At 41.6% G+C, this 16,087-nt stretch overlaps 1 protein-coding gene across 1 annotated transcript in view; it reads right to left on the bottom strand.

The window, feature by feature from the left end:
* Window positions 1-61: 61 nt before the first annotated feature.
* The window catches only part of ZNF615 (zinc finger protein 615), a 35,988-nt gene continuing 19,962 nt past the window's right edge, over window positions 62-16,087 (bottom strand). Inside the window, 8 exon segments of the mRNA XM_039220156.1 lie at window positions 62-2,746; window positions 3,788-3,880; window positions 4,382-4,508; window positions 6,425-6,500; window positions 11,707-11,965; window positions 12,190-12,397; window positions 12,465-12,549; window positions 15,519-15,575. Of these exon segments, the coding sequence (XP_039076087.1) occupies window positions 786-2,746; window positions 3,788-3,880; window positions 4,382-4,508; window positions 6,425-6,500; window positions 11,707-11,965; window positions 12,190-12,397; window positions 12,465-12,549; window positions 15,519-15,575 (2,866 nt within the window). The 3' untranslated portion in view covers window positions 62-785.

Raw genomic sequence — 16,087 nt, forward strand, 5'->3', positions numbered from 1 at the left:
ATAACAATTAAACTTGGAACCCAAGAAATTCAAAAGTTAATTATATAATGAAATAGGCATAGAACACTCATAGGACACTCCTGTGTTGTACATATTGAAATTTAATACATGATGAGAGTAATGCCACTATTTAAAATTTATAAAATCAATGACAAGGCAATTAGAAATATGGCTGAAGGTATCCTGTTCTCAAAGTTTGAGAGGTATGTATTATCTGTTTAGACATGTGACAGAATGCTCTCATTCATCCATTTCCCCAAGGCTTCTTTCCTTAAGTTGTCTGGTATTTTGCTAACGTCCACCACATTGAATGTGTTCCCAAGTTATTTCTGTGTGGAATTTCCTGGCAAATATTGCTTCAAGACCTGCTATATTTATTGCCATAGGAAAGTACTTCTCTAGTGTGAACTTTAGTATATGTGCTGCAGAAATGAGCACTTCTCTAGTGTGAACTGATACCTACTGAGGTTTTAACTTCTGGGGAAAGCCTTTCCTTTTTCATTCATGATCTGTGATGATGATCACATGATAGGTCTAGTTCCAACTGAAGACTTTCCTAGTCACGCTCATAGACTCTATCTTAGTCAACACTTTTTAGATGTATATTGTTCTAAAATATTTTCATCAAGGCTGACTGCATGTGAATAGTTTTGTAAAATTTTTTGTCAACATGAAACATAATCAATCACTAAAGATAATACCATTCTTTGCATTCATTCTTCATTGCAAAATATTATATTGAGGGCCTACAACTAGCATACTGGCAACAGGATTTCCCAAAGTGACTATCTGTGAATTCTCTTATGTTTAACGAGGATTGACAAGTGGGCAAAAGTTTTCCCACAATCACTGCATCCATAGGGCCTTTCTCCGGTATGTTTTCTTTGATGAACGTTGAGCCCTGACTTGGTCGTGAAGGCTTTCCCACATTCACTGCATTCATATGGTTTCTCTCCTGTGTGAATTCTCTGATGGGTAATGAGATCATTTTTGCGCAAAGAAAATTTTCCACATTCGGTACATGCAAAGGAGGTTTTTCCGGCGTGAAATCTCTGATGTTGTATGAGGCAGGTCTTCTTCCTGAAGGCTTTATCACATTCGTTGCATTTGTATGGCTTCTCTCCAGTATGAGTTTGCTGATGTATACCTAGAGTACTCTTCATGGTGAAGCCCTTTCCACATTCATTGCATATATATGGTTTTTCCCCAGTATGAGTTCGCAAATGTGCAATGAGCATGCTTTTCCCAGTTAAGCCTTTGCCACATTCGTTGCATATATAGGGTTTCTCTCCTGTATGAGTGCGCCTGTGTACATTCAGATGACTCTTCTCTGTGAAGCCTTTTCCACATTCACTGCAAATATAGGGCTTCTCTCCCGTATGAGTTCGTTGATGTCCAATCAGCCGTATCTTTGCTGGAAAGCCTTTTCCACATTCACTGCATATATAAGGCTTCTCTCCTGTATGAGTTCGCTGATGTACAATCAGGCGGCTCTTCACGGTGAAGCCTTTCCCACAATCACTGCATATATATGGCTTCTCTGCAGTATGAGTTCGCTGATGTACAATGAGATCACTCTTCATGGTGAAGCCTTTTCCACATACACTACATACATAGGGTTTCTCTCCTGTGTGTGTCCGCTGATGTCTGATGAGAGGACTCTTCAAGGTGAAGCCTTTTCCACACTCATTGCATGTGTAGGGTTTCTCTCCTGTATGAGTTCGCTGATGTACGATGAGACAGTGCTTCATCGAAAAGCCTTTTCCACACTCACTGCATATGTACAATTTCTCTTCTGTATGAGTTTGCTGATGTGTGATAAGACTGTTCTTCAAGGTGAAACCTTTCCCACATTCGTCGCATATAAAAGGTTTCTCACCAGTGTGAGTTCGATGATGTGCAACAAGACGCCTCTTCTCAATGAAGCCTTTTCCACATTCGCTGCATATATATGGTTTCTCTCCTGTATGAGTTTTCTGATGTGTAGTGAGACTAAACTTTGTAGAGAAAGCTTTCTCGCACAGACTGCATCCATGGGGCTTCTCTCCTGTATGAGTTCGCTGATGATAAATGAGCCGACATTTCTTGATGAATGCCTTCCCACATTCATTACATGTATAAGGCTTCTGTCCCATATGAGTTTTCTGGTGTATGTTGAATTGTGATTTCTTAAGGAACGTTTTGTCACATTCAGTGCATTCATAATGTTTCAGTCCTGTATGAATTCTCTGATGTTCAATTAGCCTGGATTTTCTGGAGAATGCTTTCCCACACATACTGCACCCATGAGGTTTCTCTCTAGTATGAACTCTCTGATGATCAGTGAGCTGAGACACCTTGACAAAGGCTTTCCCACATTCACTGCATACATGGGCTTTCTGCATGTTTGGAGTCCTCTGTTGTTTAGTGACCCGGGAGTTATCGTTGCTGGGTTTTACACCCACAGGAGATTTATTTACACTGTAAAATTGTTCCTGGGCACCATGAAGAAGGGATTTCCCATCTTCATTCAACTCAGCAGAGTTCTCCAAATCACAGCTTATACTCTGGCTTTCAAAACTTGTATTTGATTTTAAAGATTTTTCACGTAAATCAAATATATCATAATTTTGCTTTAACAGAAAATCACTTTCGTTCTGATTAAAAATGTTTGCAAATGTATTACGTTCACAACATTGTTCCACACACTTCTGAATGCTTCGATTTTGCAACTGACACGGCAAGGATCCATCAACTTTTCTGATTTCTAGGAGAGAAGAGAACAATGAATCACTCTATAATCTCTCATAATTTTAGTTTGGAATAAAACTGTTTTTAAAAAGCCTTCATGTGAAATAGCTATTTAGTGAGAATCCTACATGTGGTATAGTAAAAAATACATTTGGTTTCCATCCACGGTTCTTGGTACAGAGCTCCTAAAACCCTTAAAATTTCCTAACAGGAGTTTATTTCATTATTCATAATAAGTCCTTCCAGTCACAACTGAGTTTATGCTAATGAGGCAATTTAGCATAGGGTTCCTACTAGATCACAATATGGGCTGGTACCCAGAAAGACCAAGTGATCATAAGGTTGGAACTTTCCGCCCTACCCACCAATTTCTGGGAAAGGCAGGAGGAACTAGAGATTAAAGTTCTGCAGAAACTCTTGGGGCACCTGGATAGCTCAGTTGGTTAAGCTCATCACTCTTGATTTTGGTTCAAGTCATGATCTCACAGTGTGTGAGATGAAGCCTGGTGGCAGGCTCTGTAATACCGGCAAAGTGTTTCTCTGAGTTCTGTGAGCCTCTGGCAAATTAATTGAACCCAAGGAGGGGGTCATGGGAATCTACAGGTTACCATGGAGACCAAGTATGGAAGGTGGGATTAGATATTATGGAAGGAAATCATTATTTCCTGGTAAGCAGGCATAGTAGTAGTAAGAACAAAGTAGGGAATTCACGGTTGTTTCTTTCCAGAAAGGGCTGGAAAGTGGAATTTCATAGCAGGAGAAGTAGGAATGTAGGTAGAGACACTGTCACAGTAGATGAAGAAGATGAAGATTAGAAAGTCGGAAGAAGATGACCATGCAAAACAAACAGAAACAAGAAGTATATAAACAGGGATCAGATCTCAAAAGAAAAAAAAGGGGTATATTTTTCTTGAAATTTCAACTAAGAAAGAGTTCCCATACGGGGAAAAGAGATGTGGGGAGGGACCGTTTACTTTTCCTCAGGCACTGTCACAGCTCTGCCTGACCAGGATACTACTTCTGCACCCACCCACCACCCTGCCACGCTCTCACTCACCTGGGCAGATTCGACTGTTGATTTCATCTTCTATCGTCCAAAGTTCTCCTCGTTCCAACCCGGAGAGTGCATCTGGTTTGCTGGCGTGATACCCTGTTCATGAGAAATGATAGAGGACTCAGTGGTTGGGGCGCCAGGGTGGCTCAGCTGGTTCAGTGTCTGACTTGGACTCAGGTCATGATCTCGCAGTTCGCAGATTCAAGCTCCATGTTGGGCTCTGTGCTAGCAGCGTGGAGCCTGGCTTGGGATTCTCTCTCTCTCTCTCTCTCTCTCCCCCTTCTCTCTGCCCCTCCCTGAGTCACACTTTCTCTCTCTCTCAAAATAAATAAATAAACTTAAAAAAAAGAAGAGGAGGACTCAGTGGGCTGGAGTATATCAAGAAGGGATAATGTTACATTTTAGGGACAAAACAAGGTTTCACATCTGTAAACATCAAGGCTTTTCTCTCAAGAGAGGGGACATTATATCCCCTTGCCTGAGACAAAAGAAGGATCTGAGAATCTATCATTTGAGAGTACTAAGGAGGTAAGTAGCTGAGAAAGAAAAAACCACTAGCAGAGCACCCTGTGAGAGACACCGGGGAGCTGTCCTCACCCACTGACACCAGGTTCCTGTAGTTCTCCAGCATCACGTCCCGGTACAGGTCCTTCTGGGCGGGGGCCAGGAGCCGCCACTCCTCCCGGGAGAAGTCCACGGCCACATCCTCCAGTGTCAGCGATTCCTGTTATAACACAGCTATGTTTAATGAAGTGATATTCTTTCAGTGATATGTAAAAAATGGATAAAGGAGATTATTCTGTTCATTCCTCCATATAGGAAATCGGTGGTTTTTATTCTTTAATACATGGTGGTTGAATAAGAAATCTTATAAAATATTATGTCATTGTGCAGTTTTCTCTTCATTCAACACAGGTGAAAGTTAAATTAAGTTTCCATAATAGGTACCATTAAATCCACTTGCTGGTTTAAGAACATCTGTAATGTATATAGATTTAAGCATCTATTTGCCAGTATGGAACTATGTAGATGAAGAACACAGATTTCTTAGTTCACCATGAGCATCTGAACCAATTCCAAAATCAGTAATGAAAACTGAAGATATGCTAGAATCACCAGACAATCCATACTAATTTCAGTGGTTAATATACTAAACAAAATAAAAGGAACTGTATAAAATATGTATAAAACAAAGAGATTAATAGATGATTAAGCAAATTTGTAAAAAAATAAAACTATAAAGAATATACTTATAGACACATGTATGTATATAGACAAATATATATATGTGCACATATCATTAGGCAGGGTTAATACCACAATAGAAACAATGAAGAAACAGCTGTAGGAAATAGGTTTTTACATTTATGAGAAGTAAGGGCAGTTAAGGCCTTAACTCACCACAGTTCTATGAAAAATGATCAAAGACTCATGTGAACTTCAAACCTATATGTCATGAAACCTTAACATTCCTCAAGGAACTAGCCAGTTTTCTCCATACTGTGATATAATAAGAGGTATATATGTGGTATTCATCTCCAGTTCCTAGCACAAAGCTACTAAAGCCTTTGGGAGTGCTTGGAGTGAGAGGGGCACCTTGTGTTATTTGTAACAAGCCCCTTTCAATCACACCTGGATTTATATTAAGGTGGTTACTCCTGTGGGCCCCTAAGTACCCTAAGGATGTGGCTGGTTGCTAATGGAACCAAGCTATTGATTAGAGGGCTGGAAGTGTCGGCTCCACCCCAGCCGTGTAGGGAGGAAAGAGGAACTGGAGACTGAGATAATCACTAAATGGCCAGTGATTTCATCACTTGCCCCTACATAATGAAACTTCCATGAAAAAACACTGAACTACGGGGCTTGGGGAACATGTTAACACATCAAGGTGCTGGGAGGGTGGCTTGCTTGGAGATGGCATGGAAGGTCTTCGCCCCTTCTCCCATACCTTGCCCTATGCCTCTCTTCCATTTGGCTCTTCCCATCTTGTACCTTTTATAATAAACTGGTAAGTGTGAAGTAAAGTGTTTTCCTGAGTTCTGTGAGCCACTGAAGTGAATTCTCAAACCCAAGGACTTGCCCCTTTGTAGCCAAGTCAGAAGTATGGGGACTCTGGGCACCAAATACTTGGCATCTGTAATGAAGTCAGTCTCGTGGGACTGAGCCCTATAAGTTTGTGGTGTAAGATAGGAACTCTAGGTAGTTAGTGTCAAGATTGAATCAAATTGTACACAGGTGGTGTCTGGAGAGTTGGGGAACTGGTCATTGGTGTGAAAAAATTCACATGCTTGGTTTCAGAAGCGTTGGTCGTAGAAAGAGATCACAGTAATTAATGCCTACCACGTAACTTACCAAGATTCTCTTATGACGGCTGTCAGAGATATGTGCAACATGGACAGCTACGTGACCGACAGGGTCTTGCATAATCACATATATTCCAACATGAGTCACAAAGTATGGATCCTATGAAAAGTATGTTCCTGATCCTACTTGGCCCCGATTTCTCCAGATCCTGCTATTCTCAATTTAAACTTTAGTGTTTAATTGCACTGATTTTTTTTTTTTTTTTTTTTTTTTTTACAGGCCTCTACAAATCCATTGGAGGGAAAAGGAAAAGAATTAAAAGAAACCAAAAGTCACCTGGGCCTGGATCATCTTCTTCTGATTTTGGGAAATAGCTGCTAACTGGGATGCTCTGTCTTTAGCTCTTCTGGATCAGCTCTAAATTTCTGCTCAAAAATCTCAGTCTCCAGTCAAGGGTTTCTTGAGAAATGCTGATACCTAAATCTTGGAATCTTCTTCTCCTTTTTCCCGGGATCCCTCTTGTCCGTGGGGAGCCAGCACCTACAGGCTGAAAAAGCAAATTACTCTGAGTGGCACAATCTCTTTAGGCCCAGATGTTGTTACTGCTGCTATGCATTCATCTTAAACCAAAGCCCCAAAAGATCTTTTTGAGAAGAGAGGGAAACAAGCCACAAGAGACTCTTCATGATAGAGAACAAGCTGAGGGGTGATGGAGGGAGGTGGGTGGGGGATGGGCTAGATGGGTGCTGGGTACTAAGGAGGGCACTTGTTGGGATGAGCACTGGCTGTTGTATGTTTAACCAACTGAGCCACGCAGGCGCCCTCCATGGGTGTGGTATATGATAAATCATTGAATTCTACTCCTTGAAACCAATACTGCATGGTATGTTAACTAAAATTTAAAAATTAAAAAAAAAATCTTTTTATTAAGTGCTCTGGCCCAAGAAACGTAACACTCAGAATGTGCTCTGGGAAGCACATCTTTCTTCTGTAAAGTAGAAGTAGTATGACTGTCAAAGGGAATGTGGGACAGAGACCCAGAAGAGTGTGATGCCCAGTGGCAGGGGACTCCTCAAGCAGATCAAGTTTAGGAAAGAGGGCATACAGTAAGATGTACACATTTTTCTCTTAAATCATGAATATCCATCTACCTCTTCCAAAGTCTTTGTACATCCCAGGGTATATACACTTTGACTTTGAGAACATCATGCTAATAAGCAAATAATAAGCACTGTCTTATATAATTTCTCATTGTCATCCAGTTCTTCATACTCTGTAGAGTATTATAAGTATAAACCTATATAGGATAGTTGGCAAAAATATTCTTTAGAAAACGAACTGAAATAGACATTCTCAGGCAAAAGCACACAGAATTCTTCATCAGAAGACCTGTGTTACAGCAAGTAAGAAGGTTCTTCAAGCAGAAGGAAAGGATATTCCAATGTAAGCAGAGGAGTAAGGAGTCAAGAGAAATAAAACTGGTAAACACCAACTGGAAACATAACAATGGTCATCTCTCAGGAGGTTTTAAAAACATGAAGAGTTAACATATTCCATGACAGGGGCACCTGGGTGGCTCAGTCCGTTAAGTGTCAGACTTTGGCTCAGGTCATGATCTCGCGTTTCATGGATGGGGCCCCATGTCAGGCTCTGGTGACAGCTCAGAGCCTGGAGCCTGCTTTGGATTTTGTGTCTCCCTCTCACTCTGCCCCTCCCCCGCTCATGCTCTGTCTCTCTCTCTCAAAAATAAACATTAAAAAATATTTAAAAATTAGGGTGCCTTGGGGCGCCTGGGTGGCTTAGTCGGTTAAGCGTCCGACTTTCGCTTAGGTCATGATCTCGTGGTTAGTGGGTTCAGGCCCCGCGTCGGGCTCTGTGCCGACTGCCAGCTCAGAGCCTGGAGCCTGTTTCAGTCTGTGACTCCCTCTCTCTCTGACCCTCCCCTGCTCACGCTGTCTCTCTCTCTCTCTCTCCTAGAAATAAATAAAACATTAAAAAAAATTTAAAAAAAATAAAAATTAGGGTGCCTGAGTGGCTCAGTCAGTTAAGTGTCTGACTTCAGCTCAGGTTATGATCTCGCAATTTGTGGGTTCAAGCCCCGCACTGGGCTCTGTGCTGAGAGCTCAGAGCCTGGAGCCAGCTTCGGATTCTGTGTCTCCCTCTCTCTGCCCCTCCCCTTCTCGCACTCTCTCTGTCTCTGGAAAATAAATAAACATTATTTATTTCTGAGAGAGAGAGAGAGGCAGCATGAGCAGGGGAGGGTCAGAGAGAGAGGGAGACAGAATTAGAAGCAGGCTCCAGGCTCTGGCCTGTCAGCACAGAACCCAGTGCGGGGCTCGAACCCATGAACCGTGAGATCATGACTGGAGCTGAAGTCAAGGGCTCAACCAACTGAGCCACCCAGGCATCCCTGAAAATAAATAAACATTAAAAAAATTTTAAAAAATATTTAAAACTAAAGGAAAAATGAAAAATAAAAAATAAAATATAAAATATTCCATGACAGCATATACCATATGAAGTGGTAAATGAAAAACTTTTAAATCTCTGTATAGACAGAGAAGAGTATAAAAGTACTAATATCATAATACTTTGACAAATACAAACTATCTTATTTTGCAATCTCTAGTGTCAAGAATAAAACTAATATATGTATTTTAAATATACATAACTACACGTTAAAAGAGAAAAAAAATAATGCACATGGTTTCTGTAGCAACTACTCAACTATACCACTATAGCCCAAAAGCAGCCATATTAAAAAAAATAGGTGTGGCTGAGCTCCAATAAAACTTTATTAACAAAAACTGGCACTGGCTCAGATTCAGTTCATGGGCTGTATTTGCCCATGGGTCATCTAAACCAAGGGTCAGTAACACAGGGCCTAGACCACCTGTTTTCATAAATAAAGTTTTATAGGAACCCAATCAAATCCATTTGTTGACTATTGTCTCTGTTTTCACACTCTATCTACAATGGCAGAATTGAGAATTTACATCTGAAAACACTACCCAGTACAAGACAGTTTGAAAAAATAATCAAAGTTGACTTTCGAATATAGAAAGAGGCAAATTATCAGTATTCACCTAACTTGTCTGTATATGTATTTAGTCAGGTGGCTGGTTACAACATTTAAATAGAAAAATTCTAGGGGCGCCTGGGTGACTCAGTCAGTTAAGCGACCAACGCTGGATCTTAGCTCAGGTCATGATCTCATGGCTAGTGAGTTCGAGCCCCACATAGGGCTCTGCACTGACAGTGTAGAGCCTGCTTGGAATTCTCTCTCTTACTCCTGCCCCTACCCCACTTGCTTACTCTCTCTCTCTCAAAATAAATAAATAAACTTAAAAAAAATTTTTTTTATATTCTAGGGGCACTTCAGTGGCTCAGTCAGTTGAGCTCAAGTTTGACTCTTGATTTCCACCCACGACATGATCCCAGTGTCTTGGGATCAAGCCCTGTGTCAGGCTCTGCACTGAGACTGGAGCCTGCTTAGGATTCTCTCTCTCTTTCTCTCTCCTCCTGTCCTGTTCCCCCACTCACACTCTAAAATTAAAAAAAAAAAATCTATATCATCTTAAAGCACACACAGGTCAAGGTCAGTGTTAAAGAGCAAGACATTTCATGGAAATAATTTAACATTTTTTTTTAATATTTTTATTTATTTCTAGGAGAGAGAGAGAGAGACAGCGTGAGCAGGGGAGGGTCAGAGAGAGAGGGAGACACAGACTCTGAAACAGGCTCCAGGCTCCGAGCTGGCAGTCAGCACAGAGCCCGATGCGGGGCTCGAACCCACGAACCGCGAGATCATGACCTAAGCGAAAGTCGGACGCTTAACCGACTAAGCCACCCAGGCGCCCCTAATTTAACATTTTTAAAATTTATTTATTTATTTATTTAGAGAGCACAAGCAAAGGAGAAGGGGAAAGGGACAGAGAATCTTAAGCAGGCTGCACACGCAGCACAAGGCTGACTCGGGCTCAACCCAGAGTCAGATGGGGACACTCAACCTGTTTAGCCACCCAAGCACCCCTAACATTCAACTTAAAACCAGCAATAGAAGTATCACTAGTAACCGAAAAATTCATGTCTAAGAATTTCTGAAAAGGAAATACTGACAACAGTATAATATTTGAAAGGTCATTTGCAGTTCCTCATTATATTTTTCATAAGAGGACTTACATTTTAAATCAGAAAATTACTGGCATTCTACATTTAAAATCGAATGGCTGTTGCTAGATCATTAATGTAAGTTCACAGCTTTAAACGTTTTCATACTTAAAAAAAGAGACAGACAAGTACGGAAGGAGGTAGGGAGAGAGAAAATGAGTTATAAATACACATTTTACAAAGCACAAAATCATAAATATAGGGAAATTATCAGCCTTTTTACTCAAATACTGTAGGCCCCTGCCATCACAGACCACAATTTTAGGTATTTTACTATACTTTTCTTCAAAACAACGCTGAGGAAGAGTAATTTAACTTCTCTTTTTGCCAACAGGGAAACAGACACAGGACGCACCAGTCACACAATGGGATTGAAAAGCCAGATTAATCTCATTCCAAAATTCACTTTCATTCCACTTCACAACAGGCCAAGACTATTTGTAAATAAAATTTCTGTTCATTAAGTAAACAAAGGAAACAAGTAAAAAGCTATTGGAATGCTACTAATCCTGTAATTGCAGAGGCATTTAGAGTACTGGTAGTGATCTGCAACTGTCTTTAAAATGCACCAAAACCAACAACAGAAGACTGATTCATGAAAAGATGGGTCAGGTAACTGGTAGAGTAATCTAATCCTTCCTTAATGGTGAAATCTAGGTGGGAGATATACACATGGTTACTTTAAAATTCTTTCAGTATGACTGTATGTGTGAAATTTTTCTACACTAAAATGGGTGGGGAGAAAGAGACTGTAATAAGAATTTAGTAGCGTGGCCAAGTAGCAAATAAATATTTAAAGTTAATTGATCTTTTACATTATAGAAAATTATAAGGACAAGGATGTCAGAAAGTAGTAACACGCTTACAACTGCAATAAAAATAGTCTATACTGGAAACTATTGGAAAGGCTGGGGAACAAATCCACGGGTATAAAGGCATAATCATAAACTGCCCCCAAAACGATACTTCAAAATCTCAAACATTTCACCTCTACTTAGATCTACATCGGCAAATGCTTAACACGAAACCACTCACAAGATCACCGGTTCACACGTTAAAAGTAATTTGTAAATGTTTATTACATGAAATAAGGCAAGAGAGAAAATCATAGTACCATTTACACAACTTATCTGAATTACCAACATTAAGCACATAATCTAAAAGCCTCAAATTTTAATCTACTAAAATTTTGACAAGGATTATCCCTTGGGAACCGAACGTACAGTGTGATGCGAGATTTTACTTGTGTCCGAATCTGAAAAGAAATATCCAAGAGGAATGTGCAAGGAATCTTGAAGGACAAAGGATAAAAGGCAGCATCTTAAATATAAAACTGCTATTAGATACGCTGGATCGTTCATCTCGCCAAAAACTTTCATTCCTGAGAATTCGAGAGTAAGAAGCGGTGCTGGCCCGGGGCTTAAAGGGCGGCAGCGGGGACGTCACACCCGCCGTCCGCGACAGCAGCCGAGGCCCGAGCTCTGCACGCCGCGGCCAAGCCCCATGCTCCCACCCGCGCCCCCGCGGCCCCCGCGTCAGCTCCACGCACGGACCCCGACCCGTGAACCCCGGAACAGCTCATCTTTGAGTCCCGAACAAAACCCGCTCCACTCGGCAGCTGACAGCCACCTGACTCCCGCGCGCAATCTCTGAGCCCCAACGAGTAGAGGGCCCCCGCCTGTGCCGTCGGCACCCGGTCGCTGTTCTCTAGAAATCTTTACCCAGGAGCTACGAGAGCACCTCCTGACCGAGGCTAGAGGCACCCCAAGCGCACACCCTAACACGGAACGACACCCACCCTCGGTCTCCTCCCGCTGGAATTCCACCCGCATCAGCCTAGGCGGACGCCGACGGACGGTCCCCGGCCACAGTCCACGAAGGCACCTGATTTTCTCCACACACCACCGCGACCGGCCGGCGCCTGAACTTACTTCGCTGAACTCCGTCCGCGTCCCTCAGCACCGCCGGACTGCGGCCAACAAGGGTCTGAGGCATTTCTAGAGAAAAGACCTCTGGATCCCGGCTTTTCCGCTGCGGCAACATGGCGGCACCCTGGCCCTGCCCCGTGGGGGCAGCCATCTTGGATCCCGGCCCTACGGGACGCCGAGAGGCCGATTCCGCGCCCGCTGGCAGGCGCGGCTGGGAACGTGAAAGGGCCTGTCAGTCCGGGCGGAAACGCACAGGTATGCTCAAGGCTGGAGCTTACGCCAGGCAAAAACGGTGCGCGGGAAATCCCTTTCAACGAGCAGACGGGAAAATTAAAATTAGGACACGGCACGGTTGGCGTGATCCTGTTAACAGGAAGTGGAGGTATTTGTATAGCTCAGAATTCACAGAAGCCTCCTCGGGGGAGTTTCCAGCAGAAACGGTTTGAAGTGACTTTTGGACAGAGAACAACGTTCTCAGAAGCTGAGGGCACAGGAATGACAGTCACTGATTGGGAAAGAAAACCGCAGGAATGCGCCAGTTAGGCGTGGGCAAGAGTAATGGGGTGGGTAGGCCTCTAAGGTCAGAGAAAGTGAGAAAAGGTCAAAGCCCAGAGAAGGGCGCAGCCTAGGATGCACACCGAGCTTTTCCTGGGTCCAGAGAGGAAGGCGGGGCTCTGAGGACCAGTGGCCAAGAATAGGCAACTGTGACAAATTCTACAAGAATAAAAGTAGTGTAAAAATAGGGTTTGTGTCATATGCGAAAAGCATCAACTGTCATAGTAATATAAATCCTAAATTTGGATCCAACTGACCCTGTCTTATATATTGTAAGGAATGGAAAGATTTGAGTGTGTGAGTGAGTGTGTGTGTGTGTGTGTGTAACAGAAACTGCCAAACTATTTTCCAGAGTCAATGTGCCAGTTCCATTCCTACCATCAATACATGAGATCCACTCTTCCACACCCTATCACAAGAGGAATAAGAGAAAGATCAACCTAATTTTTTTAATAGCTAAATAAACAGGCCACTTACTTTTAAAAATTGCAGATACTCGTAACAACAATTTTTAAAATGCATCTGATTTTCAAATAAATACAATGTAAACATGAAACAAAAATATTTTAAACCTTAACATTCATAAAGATTGAATGAGCAGCAACATTCAGAGTGCTGAGGCCATGGGATAAAGGCACTCTGAGGCTAAGCCTAAGTTTTATTTTTTCTCATCTGCATAGTAGATTAGTGTTGTCCACCACATACAGCTTTGAATGAACTGAAATGTTATTATCATCCTTATCATAGTTCTAAGTTTAAAAAATGCACACCACATTTAATAAGTATTAGGTATTTGGTATGTTTAGGATGACAGGCTTCAGACCAGAGTATATAAATGTTTTCAGAGTACAATCTGCAATTATACAATTTAAGCTTTTTATTCTCTTTGAACCAGGGATTAATATTAAGAATAGAATCCGTAGAAATTTACCCTTTTGAGAACAAACATGTACAAGGATATTTATGGCATCATTTTTGACAAATGTAAGGAAATAAACACTCTTGTGATTCTTACATAAATTTACTCTTGCAGAGTGCCTGAGTGGCTCAGTCAGTTAAACGTCCAACTCTTTTTTTTAAAAAAAATTTAAAACATTTATTCATATTTGAGGGACAGAATGTGGGTGGGGTGGGGCAGAGAGAGGGAGACAAAATCTGAAGACGGCTCCAGGCTCAGAGCTGTTAACACAGAGCCCAGCGTGGGGCTCGAACTCACAGACTACAAGATGATGACCTTAGCTGAAGTCAGAAGCTTAACCCGACTGAGCCACCCAGGCGCCCCATAAACATCCAACTCTTCATTTTGTTTCGGGTCTTGATCTCACAGTTGGTGAGCTCAATCCCACATCTGGCTCTGTGCTGACGGTTCAGAGCCTGCTTGGGATTTTTCTCTCTCCCTCTCTCCCCCTCGCTTGTGCTCTCTCTCTCAAAAATAAACATTTTTTAAATAAAAAACCCACAACTTTTTCTTTATATTCACATTTTTGGATAGTATCCCCTCCTAGGGACTCTGACCAATGTGTCCAATAGGACAGTAATGAACAGGACAGAACCAGACTTGCTCAGTGAGATATACCAGTCTCTTGGAGCTCCTCTAACATTATACTACAGCCCAGGCTAGCCCTCTTGCTACAGGAGATTGTGAATGACCCCATCCATCCAACCATCCATCCATTCCAGTGGATGCTTAGATGTGTTTAAAAAAAAAAAAAAAAAAAAAAGCTATCTCGCTCAGGCAGCCCCCGTCCAGATAGGCACACGAGACAATCCCACACAACAGAATTAGTAAATGTTTGTCTTCAGTCATTAATTTTTAGGAAAGTAATTTGTAGTGCAGTCAAAGGTAACTAATACCAATGTGAATGGACACCAGTGGGTGATTTGTTAAATAAATCAGAGATGTCTCCTCAGGAACAGCCTACAGACATAAAAAGATAAAAAGAATGACGGATACTGTAAACTGGTACAGCCACTAGGAACAGTATGGAGGTTCCTCAAAAAATTAAAAATAAAACTACCATATGACCCACCAATTCTACTTTATCCATTCAAAGGGAATGAAATCACTGTCTCAGAAAGATAGTTGTACCTCCATGTTCACTGCAGTATTATTTACAATAGCCATACATCAAAACCTGTGTCCTACACAAATGAATGGATAAAGAAAATGCAGTACACCCACAAATACACACAATAGAACATTCAGCCACAAAAAAAGAAAACCCTAGGGCACCTGGTGGCTTAATTGGTTAAGCCTCCGGTTCTTGGCTTCAGCTCAGGTCATGATCTCACAGTTTGTGAGACTGAGCCCCAAGTCGGGCTCTGCACTGACGTGGAGATTCTTTCTCCCTCTCTCTGCCCTTCCCCCACTTGTGCTCTCTCTCGCAAAATAAACTTAAGAAAAAAAAAAAAGAGAAAAAAAATTCTTGCCATTTATGACTCATGAATAGACCCTAAGGGTATTATACTAAGTAAATAAATTAGAGAAAGACAAAAACCATATGATCTTACTTATATATGGATTCTTAAAGAAAAAAACCCAAACTCCTAGATACAGAAAAAAATTTGTGGTTGTGACAGGGAGGGGTGAGGGTGAGATGTGGATGAAATGGGTGACAGTGGTAAAAATGTACAAACTTCCAGTTATAAAATAGAGAAGTCTAATAACAGTAATAATGATGTGCTGAATACTGTTAGCCATTAGGGAAACCCATGCTCCAGATTGGTTACTATTATATACCTAATAGAATGGTTAATATGAAATATACTGACAATACCAAGTTCTGGTGAGGATGGAGAGCAACTGAATCTCTCCTACACTGCTACTGGAATGGCTAAAATATACAGCCAACCCTTGGGTAACATGGAATTAAACTGCATGGGTTCACTTATATGCAGGGTTTAATTTTTATGGTAGAGCACTACAAATGTACTTTCTCTTCCTTATTTTTGTTGTTGGGCTTTATAAATCTTTCCAGTATAAAGTTCCAGTATAATTAACGTACAGTGTTATATTAGTTTTAGGTGTACAATATAGTGACTCAATAATTCTATAAATTACTCAGTGCTCACCATGAGAAGTGTACACTTAATCCCCTTTTTCTTATCCATTCCCCCAACCACCTCTCCACTAGTAACCTCCAGTTTGTTCTCTATATTTAAGAGTCTGGTTTTTTTGCCACAGAGATATCACCTCACGCCGGTCAGAGTGGCTAAAATGAGCAAATCAGAGAACTCTAGATGCTGGCAAGGATGTGGAGAAACAGGCACCCTCCTACACTGTTGGTGGGAATGTAAACTGGTGCAGCCCCTCTGGAAAACAGAGTGGAGCTTCCTCAGGAAACTA

Source organism: Hyaena hyaena, unplaced genomic scaffold, assembly GCF_003009895.1.
Source record: "Hyaena hyaena isolate Hyena2069 unplaced genomic scaffold, ASM300989v1 scaffold_871, whole genome shotgun sequence".
NCBI classification, from domain to species: domain Eukaryota; kingdom Metazoa; phylum Chordata; class Mammalia; order Carnivora; family Hyaenidae; genus Hyaena; species Hyaena hyaena.